The sequence below is a fragment of the Leopardus geoffroyi genome, chromosome C1 (assembly GCF_018350155.1).
Source record: "Leopardus geoffroyi isolate Oge1 chromosome C1, O.geoffroyi_Oge1_pat1.0, whole genome shotgun sequence".
Classification (NCBI taxonomy): Eukaryota; Metazoa; Chordata; class Mammalia; order Carnivora; family Felidae; genus Leopardus; species Leopardus geoffroyi.
This window is the reverse complement of record NC_059328.1, coordinates 104,891,881-104,908,139: the sequence shown is the minus strand read 5'-3', so window position 1 is coordinate 104,908,139 and position 16,259 is coordinate 104,891,881. Positions and strand designations below refer to the sequence as shown.

General features: G+C 48.7%; 2 protein-coding genes across 9 annotated transcripts; both read left to right on the top strand.

Moving 5' to 3' along the window:
• The first annotated feature begins 1,419 nt into the window (after positions 1 to 1,419).
• On the top strand, positions 1,420 to 9,275 carry MTMR11 (myotubularin related protein 11). Of its 7 annotated transcripts, XM_045478998.1 has the most exons (18): positions 1,544 to 1,735; positions 2,096 to 2,186; positions 2,604 to 2,725; positions 2,949 to 3,009; positions 3,167 to 3,309; positions 3,780 to 3,858; positions 3,990 to 4,125; positions 4,375 to 4,462; positions 4,619 to 4,707; positions 4,793 to 4,917; positions 5,309 to 5,375; positions 5,621 to 5,691; positions 6,242 to 6,408; positions 6,707 to 6,880; positions 7,132 to 7,314; positions 7,810 to 8,103; positions 8,572 to 8,756; positions 9,027 to 9,275. In XM_045478998.1, exons 1-17 carry the CDS (start codon positions 1,670 to 1,672, stop codon positions 8,716 to 8,718), a joined length of 2,103 nt encoding a protein of 700 aa, XP_045334954.1. In that variant the 5' UTR covers positions 1,544 to 1,669; the 3' UTR covers positions 8,719 to 8,756; positions 9,027 to 9,275. The 7 variants fall into 7 exon arrangements, with proteins under 7 accessions (XP_045334950.1, XP_045334953.1, XP_045334948.1 ...); XM_045478994.1 differs by having other exon boundaries at positions 1,420 to 1,735; positions 3,990 to 4,107; positions 8,572 to 9,275; XM_045478997.1 differs by having other exon boundaries at positions 1,420 to 1,735; positions 8,576 to 9,275.
• A 1,028-nt stretch (positions 9,276 to 10,303) lies between these two features.
• On the top strand, positions 10,304 to 15,037 carry SF3B4 (splicing factor 3b subunit 4). Of its 2 annotated transcripts, none has more exons than XM_045478999.1 (6): positions 10,304 to 10,389; positions 10,862 to 10,990; positions 11,452 to 11,994; positions 12,324 to 12,530; positions 14,217 to 14,390; positions 14,602 to 15,037. In XM_045478999.1, the coding sequence occupies exons 1-6, from the start codon at positions 10,356 to 10,358 to the stop codon at positions 14,787 to 14,789; spliced, it is 1,275 nt and encodes a 424-aa protein (XP_045334955.1). In that variant the 5' UTR covers positions 10,304 to 10,355; the 3' UTR covers positions 14,790 to 15,037. The 2 variants fall into 2 exon arrangements, with proteins under 2 accessions (XP_045334955.1, XP_045334956.1); XM_045479000.1 differs by having other exon boundaries at positions 10,309 to 10,389; positions 12,324 to 12,512.
• Positions 15,038 to 16,259: the final 1,222 nt, after the last annotated feature.

The following is a 16,259-nucleotide window of genomic DNA, read 5'->3' as shown; positions in this document are numbered from 1 at the left end:
GCCCCTTTGCATTCCTTGCGCTGATGCAAGTCACCCACTTTTTTCTGCCTTCCACCTCCTCCCATTCCCTTGATATTTTCCCACTGGATTCCTCTGCTGCTGCTATACCTCAAAATATTAAAGAATAGAATAAGGCTCTTGAATGCAGGGTGGTGGGGGGAAGGAAAGTGGATAATGGGATTTAAAAATTGTGGTTACACAGCTCTTCCTACTGCAAGAGACCTTGGGAAGGATTTTTTCCCCCAAGAGATTGAGGCGCATGGAAAGTAGGTGGGGTTGGGGGTGCTTGGTAGCTTTTAGGACTTCTAGAATAAGGCTTCTGGGCCACCTTCCTAGCAGGTGTATGCCTCTTTGTTCCAAATTAACTTCCTGTCTTATAATATCCTCACTATTTCCATAGTAGCAGCCAAGACAGGGAACTTTTAAAGCCGAGGCCAGAAGGGTGTGTGTGCTGAGGGGAGGAGAATTGAGTGTCACTTTGGAAAACTGGGGCCCCCACCTAAGGACTGCTACCTCTGTACAGACTCAAAATCAATAAAATAGCAGCTCATTAACCCCTACTTTGTATTTCATTTCCTGTCTTTTTCACATCTAAATGCAGATTTTTGCTTCCGACCCAGGCACCATCAGCTGCAGTTCCTTTATTTCCCTCCTAGGGTCCTCCCCACCCATCTCTGCTTCTCTAGTTACAGGGGGTAAGGTGGGGGGGGGGGGGTGGGTCTGTTGAACTGATAGAGGTTTTCAGCCCTCAACTTTCAAGGTTCTAAACATGAATCATTAATTTGGAGATCTGGTGTCTGGGTTGCAGGGAGGGGTCATGTACCTAGAATGGGCTCTGGTTTCCCACTGGTGTGTGTGTGCGGGGGGGGGGGGGGGGGGGGGGGTAAGATCTTTTCCTTGGGCCTGCCCCAACCCCAGAACTTGCACGTAAACACACCTGTACTTGTGTCTGCATCCTGGAGAGATTTCAAGTTCTCTCCCCAATATTCTCACTGCACCCTCCACATGAGGTATGTTTAATGCTCTCTGGAGAAGAACATACAAAATGCTTTAACTCAACTCCCTCATTTCTTGGACCCCCCCAGGCAAAACTCCCCTGAGGTCTGATTTCCTACTACTTTTGCCAGGTGTGAGGCAGTAAAGAGGCCCGAACTGCTTTTGCATTCCTCCCACCTCTCCACGCCCTTTAAGAAGACAAAAAAATTAAGCCCAAATTATCCCAGGTTAATATTCAGCATTACTGCTCCCCTCAAATAGTTTCCAATGCTCGTGAACAGAAAGCATAAGATCTGGGACTGGGGTAATGAATCTGGGCATTTTTTTCCCCAGTCACCCAGTTTTTCCTCACCTTTTCCAGGCTCCTCCACTTTCTCTCCACTTTTCCAAAATTGTGTGTATTCCCCTTTAAGGGGCTGGGCATCTCTCCCGCCCTCTCCAGAGTCGACTGAAGTTTCCGAGGAGCCTCCTCTGGCTGGGTTGGACACACCTTTCAAGAGACCCCTAATCGAGCTCCAAGCACCACAACCGCTCCTTACCCTAGTGCTGTCCCCCTGCCCCTCTCCCTCACCTACCTCTTCTCAACTACAAGATTCAGCCTCTCCCCAAAGGGCTTGAGCATCCTAAAGGTTTCCCACCCTTCACGGCTCCGTCCCCGGATGGAGCCAGAGAAATGTGGTGGGGGGGCCGGGGCCAGAGTTTCAACATCGCCCCCCAGAAGGAGGAGCCAGAGATGGGGGTAAGGAGAGGAAATTTGGGTTTGGGAGGGAAGGGGACCGTGGGCAGGAGGGGGTGAATGAGGAGGATTGGGAGATAAAAGAGGGGTAAGAAAAAGATCTAGAGGAGGATGGTGTGGTCCCATATCAACTTCGGTTGATGGAACTTGGTCTGTCTTTTTCACAGTCTCAAGTTCATCGTCTCATTACCCATTAACCAGCCCCTCCCTTTACTGTCTGCCAACTGGGTCCTAAACTCCCCGGCAGCCACTGATCTCAGTTTCCCCCGAGAGCCTGAGTGTAGGCCTCCAATGGTGGCTGCTGAGGTAATCCCAGGTCCCAGAATTGGAGAGGCCTGGGGATTAACCCTACACCCTTTGCAGCACTCTGGACCAAAGTGTGTCCAGAGGACTGGGATGCTGGAGCCCAGGAGTCAGCAGCTTGACGGTCACGTTGCCTCTGGATGCCTCCCAGGTAGTAGCTTCCCTTTCAATACTTCCAACCTGCAAAGACTCTTCCAAATTCCATCCTGCTCAAATCTTGCTTCAAACTTCACCAAAGATACCTCTGTATTCTTCTACCCACTCAAAGTGCTTCTGCCTCAGGCTGGCTCTCTTCCCTGTCCAGCGCTGACTGGGAACATGGATCTTGATGGTCCCTGTTTTCTGGACTCTGTTACTCTTTTTCTCATTTACTTATCCAATAAGTATTTGAGTGCCTACTATGTATAAAAGAATACAAATGATCCCCTCCTAAGCTTTCTTTCTAGTGGGGTTAGGGGAGGATCTTAATCTTCCCTCTTTGGATCCTCCTGTTTCAGAAGAGTCGGTGTATACCAGTGTGGGCGACACTGGGAATAGTCATAACCTAGCTTTCCTTCTTCCCCTGTAGGGGAGCAGATCCTAGCATGGGCCCCAGGGGTGAGGAAGGGGCTGGAACCTGAATTGCCTGGAACTCTGATCTGCACCAACTTGAGGGTCACCTTCCAGCCCTGTGGATGGCAGCGGAGTCAGGTGAGATGGACAGGGCAATGGAAAGGACAGTTAGTGAGAAATGGACTGGGGGGTCTAGAAGGATTTAGACAAGTGAGACAGGGAGAATTATGCTTAAGGGCTGTCTTTTGAATGTATCAGGGATGGTCAGTTGGGATTATCTCTTGGGAGGTTGGGGGTTGCCAGGGTAGGACAATGAGCAAGATTTCAGGTGTCTTCGGCATCAGTCGTGTGCTTCCTCTAGGAGACTCCCCTGAGCAGCGAATATGATTTTGCCCTGGTCAACATTGGGCGATTAGAGGCTGGTAAGTGGGTGGTGGGGTGTTTGTGAAGGGGCTCACTGGGGGCTCACCCTTTCTCAATTCTCCGAGGGCAACAGGGATGGAGTGGGATGGGCCAGAAGACTTCCTTGTAGAGGGACTCTGACCAATGGCTACACTGCTTTCTAACTCTTGACTTCAGTGAGTGGCCTGTCCAGAGTCCAGCTCCTCCGTCCAGGGTCCCCACTTAAATTTATCCCTGAGGAGATTCTCATTCATGGCCGAGACTTCCGGCTGCTCAGAGTTGCTTTTGAGGCTGGAGGACTAGAGCCTCAAGCCTTTCAGGTAAGAGACCTTCAACCCAAAGACTCCTCTTCAGAGCCTTGGGGATCCTTTCCCTGGTATTCCCACTACTGCCCTATCTTTTACAACCCCTCTCATCATTCTGTCTGCTTCTCTCCTCAAGGAGAGGCTAAAAGCACAAGAGTAAGGGGCCTGAATTCTAGCCCTGGGGTTGCCAATTATCAGGAGTGTGACAGTGGGCAAGTTTCTTCCTTTGAAAAACAGGGAGGGCTGGATGAGACTGTTCCTGAGATTCTTCCCAGAATTCACATTCTGTGGTTCCGTGATTCTGGATGTGTTCTCCTGAACCCAGGCCCCATGACCTGTGGAAGCTCCCTTCCTCAGCGACTGTCTTTGCTGTTGTCCTGTGTCTCTACTGGTGGCAAAGACAGTTGAACAACACATGGGCCCCACTTCATCCTCTACACTTCTTCAGTCTGAGCCAGAAGGCTGTGATGTCCTTTCTTCCACAGGTGACCATGGCCATTGTCCAAGCCAGAGCTCAGAATAGTCAAGTTCAACAGTATGCAGGGATACCCCTGAGCAAGGCTGGTGAGTGAGGGTGCTTTAGGGTAGGGAAAAGGTAAAGAATCTGAGAGAGCAGAGGCTGGCTGTAGACAAAAGAGCTGAGAAGCTCTCTCTGGTTCCTCTTCCTTTTTTTCTGTGCCTCACTCCTGTCCTAGGCCAGAGTTCAGGGTCCAGAAAACCACCTGTTCCCCTCTTGGAGACATCAGAAGACTGGGAGGCTGAGCGGAAAAAGCAGGGGGCCAGGGGCTGGAGGGTCAGCACCGTCAATGAGAGGTTCGACATAGCCACCAGGTGATCCCCAAGTCCACCCCAACCCCTGCTGCCCTCCCAATCTTCCCACAATTCTTAGATCCTCTAAAGCTAGGACTTCCCACAAATTCCAGCCTCTAAGGACATCCACAAAGCTTTCCCCCTTACCACCTAGATCTCCAAACTTGAGGTTCCTGGGAATAATGCCCTCCTAAGCAACTTCCTGCTAATGACAGGTTGCATTATAACGAGGTCACTGAGCTAAGCTGTGACACACTCTCAATTTCACAGCCTCCCCCGTTACTTCTGGGTCCCTAAGCGAACCCTGGACAGTGAAGTCAGGAGAGCCTTTGGCCACTTCCATCAGGGCCGTGGACCGGTCAGTATAAGCACCAGGGTGATGGTTTGGGATTAGATGATTATGGGGGAGGGAGGGGTCAGGGGGGATCATTGTTGAGGGAGGTCAGTGTGGGGGCAGGACAGGGTGGGGCTAGGAGTTTCTCCCATGGTGATCCTAACCTCCCACCATCTGAAGCGTCTGTCCTGGCATCACCCTGGGGGCAGTGATCTTCTCCGCTGTGGTGGCTTCTATACAGCCAGCGACCCTAACAAGGAGGATATCAGGTGAGGGAAAGTTTGATGAGTAGAATCAAGGGTTGGAGGTTCAGGGCAGATTCGTTCCCTTACGTTGTGACTCCCTCCCTTCCAGAGCAGTGGAGTCGATGCTTCAGGCTGGGCATTCAGATGTTGTCCTGGTGGACACCGTGGATGAGCTGCCTAGTCTTGCAGATGTCCAACTTGCCCACTTGAGGCTGAGGGCCCTCTGCCTGCCTGGTGAGATAACCTCTGGGCCCTACCTCCATCCCAGGTCTGCTGATCCTAACCTGGTTTTTACCCTTTTTCCTGTTACAGAAGAGTAACCAACCCTGCAGCCCAATCCTTCGTTTTCTATTCCACTCTCATCTCCCACAGACTCAGATTTCCTGTCTTCCTGACCTCAAAGTATCCTCTCTCTTTTTTGTAACAGCTTTATTGGCTGACATATAATTTACATACCATAAAACCCACCCTTCGCCCATCTTAAGTGTTTGGTTAATTTTATTACATTTACAAGGTTGTACAACTATGTATGATTCATTTTAGTAGCCTCAGGAGCAGATCCTGAATCATGAATCCTGAGTTCTCCCAATCTCTTTGTCCTTCTGACCCCTCTACTCTCTCTCAGATTCATCTGCAGCTGAGGAGAAATGGCTCTCAGCCCTGGAAGGAACACGATGGTTGGATTATGTCAGGTACTGTCTCATGTTCTAGCTATGTTTTATAATTCAACCCTCCCCAACCTTCTGTTAACTTGAACTCCTAAATGGCCTTCCATTAACTCTTCTCTTTGGTTTCAAGAAGACTCTTTTTTTTTGCTGCTCCTTAGAAGGAGGAAGGGGCGGAATTTTGGAGTCTGCGTCTATTCCATCCCATGACCCATCACTCCCTTCCTCCAGGCTTATCATTCTTCTCTCCTTTTTCTCCTCTGCCCCACTAGGTCTTGTCTTCGAAAGGCCAGTGACATCTCAGTCCTAGTGACATCCAGGGTTCGCTCTGTAGTACTACAAGGTGAGTTTCTTGGGTTAACCTACTCCATTCCTTCCTTTTTCCTTTACTCACCCAACTGGGAGGGAGACCTAGAAGTTTTCCTTGTCCTCTTCTAGTGCTAGGACCTTATCCTGTTACTAGGAACTACCCATGGGCCCTACCTAAATCATTCTTCAGTGCTACCTGTGCCTCACAGTAGTAGTACTACTACTAGCTCTAGTGCTGCTACAGTTTGTGGTCCCTAACAGTAGGGTTATTCACCTTCTGTTCTCGTGCTTCCATCAGTGGATGGTGACCGGGGTTGGGGTGGGAAGAACAATGGAGAAGCTGGTTTGAGATTTGTGATTCTACCTCCTGCACGTGAAGCTGGGTATTTCAATCCAGGTGGAGTCTATGGACTGAATCATTCAAGGTCTTTATTTTCTCTTCTATTTGCCCTCTCAATCCTACCTACCAAAACTTTAACCCTCTGTACCTCTCTCTTCTTCTTGCCACGTTTCCTTTCCTCATTTTCTTCTGCCCTAGTTTCGTGGCCCCTCTTCTTTGTCCCTTCTCCCTCTTTATCACCCAGAGCGCGGTGATCGTGATTTCAATGGCCTCCTCTCTTCACTCGTCCAGCTGCTTTCAGTCCCTGAAGCCCGAACACTGCTTGGCTTCCAATCACTAGTGCAGCGAGAGTGGGTGGCAGCTGGACACCCCTTCCTGACCCGACTTGGGGTAACTGGAGCCAGTGAAGAGGTGAGATCATTTTGGGAGAGTAGTGGGGGGAGGTATTACCAAAGATGTAAGGGGATGAGAAAAGTATATAGTATAATCCACTGGAGGTGATATCAGGTTAGAAGGTTCCTGAGATTAGGCTAAGCTTGAAGGGAGACCTAGATGAATGAAGCACCACAACTCCCTACTACCCTCAATCGGATTTCCATTCCCTGATCTTAGTGGCCCTGTTGTCTGTGTCTCTCGTCCCTCGTCATTGTCATCCTCCTCTCTTAGGTGCCCACAATCCCTCCTAACCTCTTAATTTCCTCCTTCTCAGGCTCCAGTGTTTCTCCTCTTCCTTGATTGTGTCTGGCAGCTCCTCCAGCAGTTTCCAGCTGAGTTTGAATTCTCAGAGTTTTTCCTTCTTGCTCTTCATGACAGTGCCAGGGTTCCTGACACCCTCACATTCCTGAGAGATACTCCCTGGGAGCGTGGAAAACAGGGTGGACAGGTCAGTGAGTTCCAGTTTTGATTTGTCTTTTCTTTTCCTTGAGAAGTACCCTCTGAAGTTTAGTCTTAATTTATGGAAAGTGAGGTCTGTGGATGGGAAAGGGGGAGGTTGGTGCCCATTCTCACGACTGGACTTTCACCCTACATCTGATTCCCAGAGGAAGAGGTGAGCGTTTCATGATTTCTATACAGACTTGGGAAAAGGATTATTTTATTTGTTTTACCATCCTTTTTCTTGTTTTCTCTGTCCAGTTCAACTCCTATACACAAATCTATAACCCAGGGTACTGCCAACCCCCTGCTGGGAATTCTGTTAACTCGCAGCTATCTGTCTGGGACTGGGATTTACGCTACAACAGTGAACAGATACTACAATTCCATAATCCTGGCTATGACCCAGAACACTGCCCAGATTCCTGGCTTCCCAGACAGCAGGTGAGATGTCTACACTTCCTAAATTCCTTTGCCTTTCTCACAGGCTCATCCTATTAGACAAGAAGTAGAAAGACACAGTTCCCATGAACTCATGTCTGAGTTCCCCAGGGAAAGCTGCCCCACACTTCTTCTGTAGCTGTCACATGTTTTGCTCTTCATGACAGTGCCAGGGTTCCTGACACCCTCACATTCCTGATTAGGCAGAAGTCCTAGAATAGCACAGAGGGCAGCCTTCTTGTCCTCATCTTTATTAGTTTTTGTCTCTTACACACATTTTACAAGTTTCCCTAAAATTGACTTTCATGAGACCTGAGGCCTAGTTTGAAGTTTGAAGCCTAATGAGGAGAGAAGATAGAGTTCTCAGGGGGAGGCCTGTAGTTCAATCACTAATGCAGTGTGAGTAGGTGGCAGTTAGACATTCCTTCCTGACCCATTTTGGGGAAAGTGGGGTCATCTAGTTTCTAGGTTGCCAGTTGATTTCTCTTTTCCTTTTAGCCAAGCTTCATGGTTCCTGGACCCCCCAGTTCTGTGTGGCTCTTCTCCAGAGGGGCCCTGACTCCCCTCAATCAGCTCTGTCCTTGGCGGGACAATCCTTCCCTGCTGGCAGTCTCTTCTCGTTGGCTCCCTCGAGCAGCTATCTCCTCTGAAAGCCTGGCTGATCAGGAGTGGGGGCTCCCCTCACATTGGGGGGCTTGCCCTTTACCCCCGGGGTTGCTGCTGCCTGGATATCTGGGACCCCAGATCAGGCTGTGGAGACGCTGCTACTTGAGGGGAAGGCCTGAGGTCCAGGTGAGGAGGGAAGACAGGGATTGGGAGTGGGAGAATGGGCTTGACTACTAAACCAGATGTTTCAGGAGAAAGTAAATGTTTCTAGGAGTGGAAAAGCAAGGGCCTGGGGAGATCGAGAAGTGAAGTACCATTCCTATTGGACTCCAAGTGGATAGGTTTGGGAGTGTGTATGTGGTGGGGATGCAGATGGTTGTTGCTCAGATCAAGTAGAACCTAAGGCATAGCTGGAGGGAGAAGAGAGAATTAAAGATGCCAGCGGTGATGGTAACTAGACTTGTCATGGGGATCACTTGGTAATGTATAAAAATATCAAATCACTAGAATATGCACCTGAAACTAATAGGATGTTGTAGTTAATTATACTTAAAAAAAAAAAAAAAATGATGCCAGTAGTGGACAGAGATCTCAGAAACAGGGAGCTAGAGCTACAATAATATCCCTCTCTGCCTCTCTTTACCCCCTCCCCAGAAAGGCCTCTCAGCTCCCACAATCTCTGGCCTCCAGGATGAGCTATCCCATCTTCAGGAGCTTTTAAGGAAATGGACACCAAGAATATCTCCTGAGGATCATTCCAAGAAAAGAGACCCAAATACCATTCTCTCCCAATCCCGCTGAAATTACTGTCTTTTTTTTTAACCGACTGAGCGACCCAGGTGCCCCTTAATTACTGTCTGTTTTATGGGCATGGCAGAGCGTGGTCCAGAGTGAGGGAGGGTTCTAACCTTCTGATTCTTCTTATCTGGTCTTGCTGTCTCAGCTTTTGACACTCCAGCACTCAACAAGCTCACTGACCTTTCTGTTGCAAGTGTGTGGTGCTAAACTTCTCCAACTCTTGCCCTGTCCTGTTTGGTTCAAGAAGATTTCTTGTGGTTTGAGGAATTAAGAAACAAAAGCAATCTAGAACATGATTACCTTTTTTCCAGGGCAATTTTATCCCTTTGGATATCCAGCTGTTAAATTGTGAGAGATGCTGTCCATCAGTCTTAACACGATGGCCTACAGACCTCATTCTCACCTCCTCTTGCTGCTTCCTTAACTCCAATTTGTTTCTTCCCTTTGGTTTTATATGGGCACGCAGTGGGTATGGGAGACGCACTGTCTCTTCCAATTGTGTATTTTATACACTGACATTTCTATTTAAGGAGTTCATTAAAGCACAGTATTTATACACATTGCTGACATTATCTCTTGCGTCTGAATAAAAGATCCTAGGTAAGGGGTGACTGTGTGGCTCCCTAGTCAATAAAGCATGTGACTCTTGGTTGTGCTAAAGTCATGAGCTCCTGGCTCTTGAGTGTGAAGTCCACAGCTGGCTCTGGGCTGACAGCACAGAGCCTGCTTGGGATTCTCGGTCTCCCTCTCTTTCAAAAACAAATAAACATTAAAAAGACCCTAGGTAGGAAAGGGGTGGGTGCGAACCGGGAAAGGATGGTACCCATCATATTGTCCTTAAGGAAGTAAGGGGATAGGGCAGGTGAAGTCCACATGCGATTGGGAGAAGGGTTCCCTTCGAAGGAGCAGACGGGCCAAAAGCACACCAAGACGTTGTTGCCGGGCCCAGGGTGTTCTGAAGGTAGAAACTGAGGCCTCTGGGCTTCAATGTCAACTACTCCTCAGCTTTGGCCACTCTCCATTTCGGAGCCCCAGGTTCCCGTCAGGAGCCCTCACCCCCACCCACACGCAATAGGACTAGGTGAGCTAGACGTTCCGCTTCTTTCCCATGAAGGAAAACCAAACACCTCAAGTCCAGGCTGGGGCTGAGGCCACCGCTGTCCGCTGTCCGAGGGTTGTGGGCCGGAGTGGGAGCTGCCTCCGCGTCTTAAGGCAGCAGAATCCCTGGGGGGGGGGGGGGGTAGGGGTCCTCAGGACACCCTCCTCTGGGGAACAAAGAAGGATCGTTTGGCAACAAAATATAAAAAAGTGAAGTTTTGTTCTTTCAGCTTCTGAATTTCCATTTTTGGGAGCAGTGTGATCCTTTAGCGTCCAGTACTGCCTTAAGAGGGTCTGAGCACTTGCATCCCGCCTCCCTCGCTTTCACCGCCCGCATAAGCACTTCCTCGCAGGGCCATTGATGGGAAGCGGCCCACCGAATCGCGGGAAGTCTCCGCCGTTCCTAAGATGGCCGCGACCGCTTCCGGCTCCTCCCCCGCCGCGGCCCTGCCCACTGCCCTCACGTCCGCGTTCGCCCCGGAAGTGGAAGTAGAGTTCAGAAGGCGGGACCGCTGCCTGGAGACGGCGGGAGTTCTTTCGCCATGGCGGCCGGGCCGATCTCCGAGCGGAACCAGGGTGATTGGAGGGGATGAACCCGGAATAGGCCCACGGGGGCTGGCAGGCATCGACTAGGGCCAGCAGTGTTTTCGCCTGGGCAGGAGATCGGACCCCCCCCTGGAGGGCGCGAGACCGGCCCCCGTGCCTGCCGGAGGGAGGGTGGCCGAGTGTAGGCTGAGGCCTGTAGGGGTGGTGCTGTCTGTGCCCAATCCCTTCTCCCTTCCTATTCAAAAAAACCCCCAAAAAACAAAAAAACCCCACAAAAAATAAAAGCCAAACCAAAAACAAAACAATTCACCAAGAGAATTTGTAGCAGAACCTTTAGCTTTCGGAAGGCTTTTTAGTTCCTGGAAAGGGAGGTGTAAGAGTTTAACCGAATTTTCTTTTTTTCTTTTTGCTCCTATACTCCATCTCCACTCCCAATTCCTCCGCCTGTCATCTCCTTCCTGTCATTCTTTCATCCTTGGCCTAACCTGCTTCCATCCTCTAGATGCCACTGTCTACGTGGGAGGTCTGGACGAGAAGGTTAGCGAACCACTGCTGTGGGAGCTATTTCTCCAGGCAGGGCCAGTAGTCAACACCCACATGCCGAAGGATAGAGTCACAGGTCAGCACCAAGGTGAGTACATGACAAGAGGTGCGTTTATGTATTGAGGGGACAAACTGCTGGTGGAGGGCTCCAGCAGTATTTATTTATAGATGTTTTGGAATGAATTCTCCGCAGATTCTTTTTTTTTTTTTTTTTCCATTTTGAGAGATAGTGCGAGCCAGCATGAACAGGGGAGGGGCAGAAAGAGAAGGAGAGTCCTAAGCAGGCTCCACACTGTCAGCACAGAGCCCAGTGTGGGGCTTAAACTCATGAACCTGAGATCATGACCTAAGCCAAAATCAAGAGTTGGATGCTTAACCGACTGAGCCACCAGGAGCCCCTGCAGATTCTTTTAAGCGTAGCCCACAGCTTGTTTCTGGAACCATTCCCAATGGAAACAAAGTCGTTATTTCTTGTGGTTTGGAAGGTGAATGAGTTATACCCCATTTTGAATCACTTAAGTTGTTAATCTCCGCTCTTTTACTTCCCAGGCTATGGCTTTGTGGAATTCTTGAGTGAGGAAGATGCTGACTATGCCATTAAGATCATGAACATGATCAAACTCTATGGGAAACCAATACGGGTGAACAAAGCTTCAGCTCACAACAAGAACCTGGATGTGGGGGCCAACATTTTCATTGGCAACCTGGACCCAGAGATTGATGAGAAGCTGCTTTATGATACTTTCAGCGCCTTTGGGGTCATCTTACAAACCCCCAAAATTATGCGGGACCCTGACACAGGCAACTCCAAAGGTTATGCCTTTATTAATTTTGCTTCATTTGATGCTTCGGATGCAGCTATCGAGGCCATGAATGGGCAGTATCTCTGTAACCGCCCTATCACTGTGTCCTATGCCTTCAAGAAGGACTCCAAGGGCGAGCGCCATGGCTCTGCAGCTGAAAGACTTCTGGCAGCCCAGAACCCCCTCTCCCAGGCCGACCGCCCTCATCAGCTGTTTGCAGATGCACCTCCTCCTCCTTCTGCCCCCAATCCTGTGGTGTCATCACTGGGGTCTGGGCTTCCTCCACCAGGTAATGCTTTTATTCAAAATACTTTTGTCTTGTGTTTGGGGTATGGTGGTGGTGGAGCAGGAGGAAGGACAAAGGACCTGATGAAGGGGGATGTGGAGTCAGTAGGTGAAGAAAGAGGGATTGAGGGGTGATAGTCATGGTGGGGAAGAAGGCTGTTGAGTTTCTCCAGGAGGTTGAAGTTGTTGTTCATACTTGTCTAGTATTGCTTCTGACTTTGAAGAGCTGGGAGGAGGGGAAACAGCTTTTCCTGCCTGAAGAGGCCAGATGGAACAGGCTCTACAGACATTCTCTTCTCCCTGTCATTAACTTTTCTTCCATTTCCTCTATAGGCATGCCTCCTCCTGGGTCCTTCCCACCCCCAGTGCCGCCTCCTGGAGCCCTTCCACCCGGGATACCCCCAGCCATGCCCCCGCCGCCTATGCCTCCTGGGGCTGGAGGACATGGCCCACCATCAGCGGGAACCCCAGGGGCTGGACATCCTGGACATGGACACTCACATCCTCACCCATTCCCACCAGGTGGGATGCCCCATCCAGGTGGGTATTCTTTGCTGGGAAAGGGAGGGATGGCCTTGGCAGAGGAGCTTTACTGCCACTTATGCTCCTGTCCTTGTCCCTCAACAGTGATAATAATAGCCCCAGAGCTCAACTTTTCTTCAGTTTTTCATATAAAACACAAAATACTGTTCTCTGTTTACTTTAACAACTATCATCCTGTTTCCTTTTTCTGATGTAAGTTTTTCCAGAGAGTATAACTGTACTTGATTTTTTTTTCCTTTCACTTAAAAAAAAATTTTTTTTAACGTTTTATTTATTTTTGAGAGAGAGAGAGAGAGACAGAGTACAAGCGGGGAGGGGCCGAGAGAGAGAGAGGGAGACACAGAATCTGAAGCAGGCTCCAGGCTCCAAGCTGTCAGCACAGAGCCCGACGTGGGGCTCAAACTCACAAACAGTGAGATCATGACCTGGGTGCAAGTCGGATGCTTAACTGACTGAGCCACCCAGGCGCCCTTCCCTTTAACTTACTTCATTTTTCTTCTCTGATTTCTACCCTAAAGCAGTGACCTAATTGCCAAATCTAGGGGATGCTTCCATTCTTTATCTGGTTTGCCCTTTGGTATACTTGAAATTGGGCATGTTGTCCTGTTTGAAAATCTTGTCTCTTGGTTTTATTGGATTCTTCATCTGTCTCTGACTCCTCAGTCTCAGTCACCTTAATAGGCTTCTTTTTCTCCCCACGTAGCTAGGTTTTTATATTCGGTTCTCTTCTCCACATGGCTCCATTACTTGTACACTGATGCCTCCTAGATAAGTGTCTCTGGTCTGTGACCCTTAATCTTGCTGTGTGATGGACCTCTCCACTTTTCTACCCCTGTCTTCAAACCTGTTCTTCCTCTAGTATTCTTTGTTTTCAAATGCTTAATTGAGAAATCTGAGGGCCATTTTAAACCATTTCCTGTCACCCCACTCTAGATACCAAGTCTTATTAATATCTCTGGTATTGGCCCCACTGCCAGTGCCCTAGTTCAGGCCCTCTTGTACTGATTATTTCACACCTGATTTACTGTAGTAATTTTCTCATGCTTTGCCTCCAGTTTCTCTATCTTTGATCCACTTGCATAGAGTAATTCTAAAACACAGATGCTCACATACCCTTGCTCAAAATTCTTCTGTTGCTCCTTTTTATCTACAGAGTGAAACTCAAACTTATCACCGTGGCATTCTAGGCTTTTCGTGATCTGGTGCCTGTTCATTACTCCCATGACTACATGCTGCTGCTCTGCATTTCTCTGAGTTACTGGTTTTCCCCAAACATACTGTGCTGTTTGATGGCTCTGTGATTGGCGCATGCTGATGTCCTGCCTGGGATGCTCTAGTCTACTTTGTTGTCCACTTGAAAAATTCTTACTTACTCTTTAGAATTAGATCTTTGCTCAGACAGTGTCTCTGCTACCTTCCCAAATCCTGTCGTCACTCTGTTCGTTACATACTTCTGCAGCACCGTGATACTGTGAAAGTCGTGGAAGGAGCAAGGTGGGTGGGTTGGTAGTTGATTTGTTTGTAACCTTGGAATGGGGTTGAGGATAAGGGCACTTTGTACCAGCCCTATTTTCCATACTCTTCTTTTCCTGACATCATGTCTTTCTCTATTTTGTTCTCTTTTTCTTTGCTTTTTGTATGCCTTTTGTCTCCTTTCTCTTTGTGTCTGTTTTTTTCTCATAGGGATGTCTCAGATGCAGCTGGCTCACCATGGCCCTCACGGCTTAGGACACCCCCATGCCGGGCCCCCAGGCTCTGGGGGGCAGCCGCCACCCCGACCACCCCCTGGAATGCCTCATCCCGGACCTCCTCCAATGGGCATGCCCCCTCGAGGGCCTCCGTTTGGATCTCCCATGGGTGAGTAGGATCCAGCCACCCCCCGCCCCATCCTCAAATGTCATACTCTTGCAGCTTCTTTTGTCATACTCCTGTCCCCTGCCCTTTCTTTTATTTACATTTCTGCTCGTGGTGTCCCTGCCAGTCTTCTCTGTACATTCTCCCAACATCAACTAGTACCTGTTTCCCAACTGTTGCTGAAGTCAGTCAACTTTTCTTTTTTTGTGTGCAGGTCACCCAGGTCCTATGCCTCCACATGGGATGCGTGGGCCTCCTCCACTGATGCCTCCTCACGGGTACACTGGGCCTCCACGACCCCCACCCTACGGCTACCAGCGGGGCCCCCTGCCTCCACCCAGACCCACCCCCCGGCCTCCAGTTCCCCCTCGTGGCCCACTTCGAGGCCCTCTTCCTCAGTAATTTCTCATTCTCTTGCCTCCTGTTCTATCTTCCCAATATTTTTTCAAATCCTTGGACCAATCCAAGTTGCTGTAGCTCCTTAGGGCTAAGGCACTAATCCCTCTCAGGCCTTTTTTTTTTTTTTTTTAAGTGTAATTCTTTTCACAGGAGGTTGTTTGTTTTTTTTTTTTTTTTTTTTTTTTTTTTTTTATGTTGGTCCTAAGTGTTTTGCAAATGCACAGGGAAAATAAAATTAAACTCCTTGTTTATTCTTTGTGCTCTTTTCCTTGGCAAAATAACTTCTCTGTTTTCTCTAAGAAGAGACATCAGTATATTGGGAAAAGAATGGTAAGGTAGGAGGGAGCATGCTTATTCTATGTTTTAAGGCTTACATTTAGCTTATAAGCTGGAAACCCTAAGTACCCGTGACATAGGGTTTTTGTGAATATGAAGCGAGAACAGAGGTGAAGTTCCTGGAGATAATGCTGGCAAAAACAGGAAGGAACATGCACAAAGCCATCCACTGCAGTCCTGCTTGTAATGGTAGTAGGTTGGAAACCGCTCTCCTCTGTTGGTCAGGGACTGGTTGAATAACTTGGTAAATCTACACAGCAGCGGTAAAAAGGAGAGAGAAGACTACCTACTGTTTTAGAGAGACCTCCAGGATACATTAAGGGAAGAAAGTAACAAGCAGAACAGAACGTCCTATGCTCCCTCATCTAACATACGCATTTATTTACATTAAAAAAACCAGATAAACCAAAAAGGAAATTCATACACTGGGATGGGGAGGGGAGCTAGATTTCTCTGAGCATACTATGTTAAACTTGGTTAACTTCGACACTATGTACATAAATGTCTTACATAATTGCGAAACTGTTGAAATTGGGACCGTTGGAACTCGGTAAACCTACATTTTCTTCCATGCTTTCCCTTCAGACATCATGAATGAGGAATTTGGATCTTACTCCTATTTTTTTCCTCCTCAGTCCTTCCACACCTGACTTCCATCCCATGGAAATCTGTCTTCAGAGACTTTGAGTAATTAGACCAAATCCAATGGCCCCTTTTCTGTTCTTTGCTGTATTTAATCCTCTTACGTCACCACTTTCCTAAAGTTCTCTTTCTGGTCTATATGACCATGGACTTTGCTGATGTCTAGGCAAGAAACGGTGCACCCGGCCTTCTCGTTCTCTTGCACCATTCTTAAAAAAAAATTTTTTTTAATGTTTATTTTTGAGAGAGGGAGAGATGACAGAGTGTGAGCTGGGGAGGGGCAGAGAGAGAGGGAGACACAGAATCCGAAGCAGGCTCCAGGCTCTGAGCTATCAGCACAGAGCCCGATGTGGGGCTCAAACCTACGAACTGTGAGATCATGACCTGAGCCGAAGTCGGATGTTTAACCGACTGAGCCACCCAGGCACCCGTCTCTTGCACCATTCTTACTCACGTGATGTTGTACCTATAAGACCTGCCAGTGGCAGCTGAATG

Bases quoted from the DNA above. Each gene is read 5' to 3' on its own strand.
- MTMR11 (XM_045478991.1), top strand. From the start codon at position 2,024: ATGGTGGCTGCTGAGGTAATCCCAGGTCCCAGAATTGGAGAGGCCTGG. The intron at 4,126-4,374 runs GTGATCCCCAAG...TCAATTTCACAG, and splicing joins AGGTTCGACATAGCCACCAG to CCTCCCCCGTTACTTCTGGG. The intron at 5,692-6,241 runs GTGAGTTTCTTG...TTTATCACCCAG, and splicing joins TCGCTCTGTAGTACTACAAG to AGCGCGGTGATCGTGATTTC.
- SF3B4 (XM_045478999.1), top strand. From the start codon at position 10,356: ATGGCGGCCGGGCCGATCTCCGAGCGGAACCAGG. The intron at 10,390-10,861 runs GTGATTGGAGGG...TCCATCCTCTAG, and splicing joins GATCTCCGAGCGGAACCAGG to ATGCCACTGTCTACGTGGGA. The intron at 14,391-14,601 runs GTGAGTAGGATC...TTTTGTGTGCAG, and splicing joins TCCGTTTGGATCTCCCATGG to GTCACCCAGGTCCTATGCCT.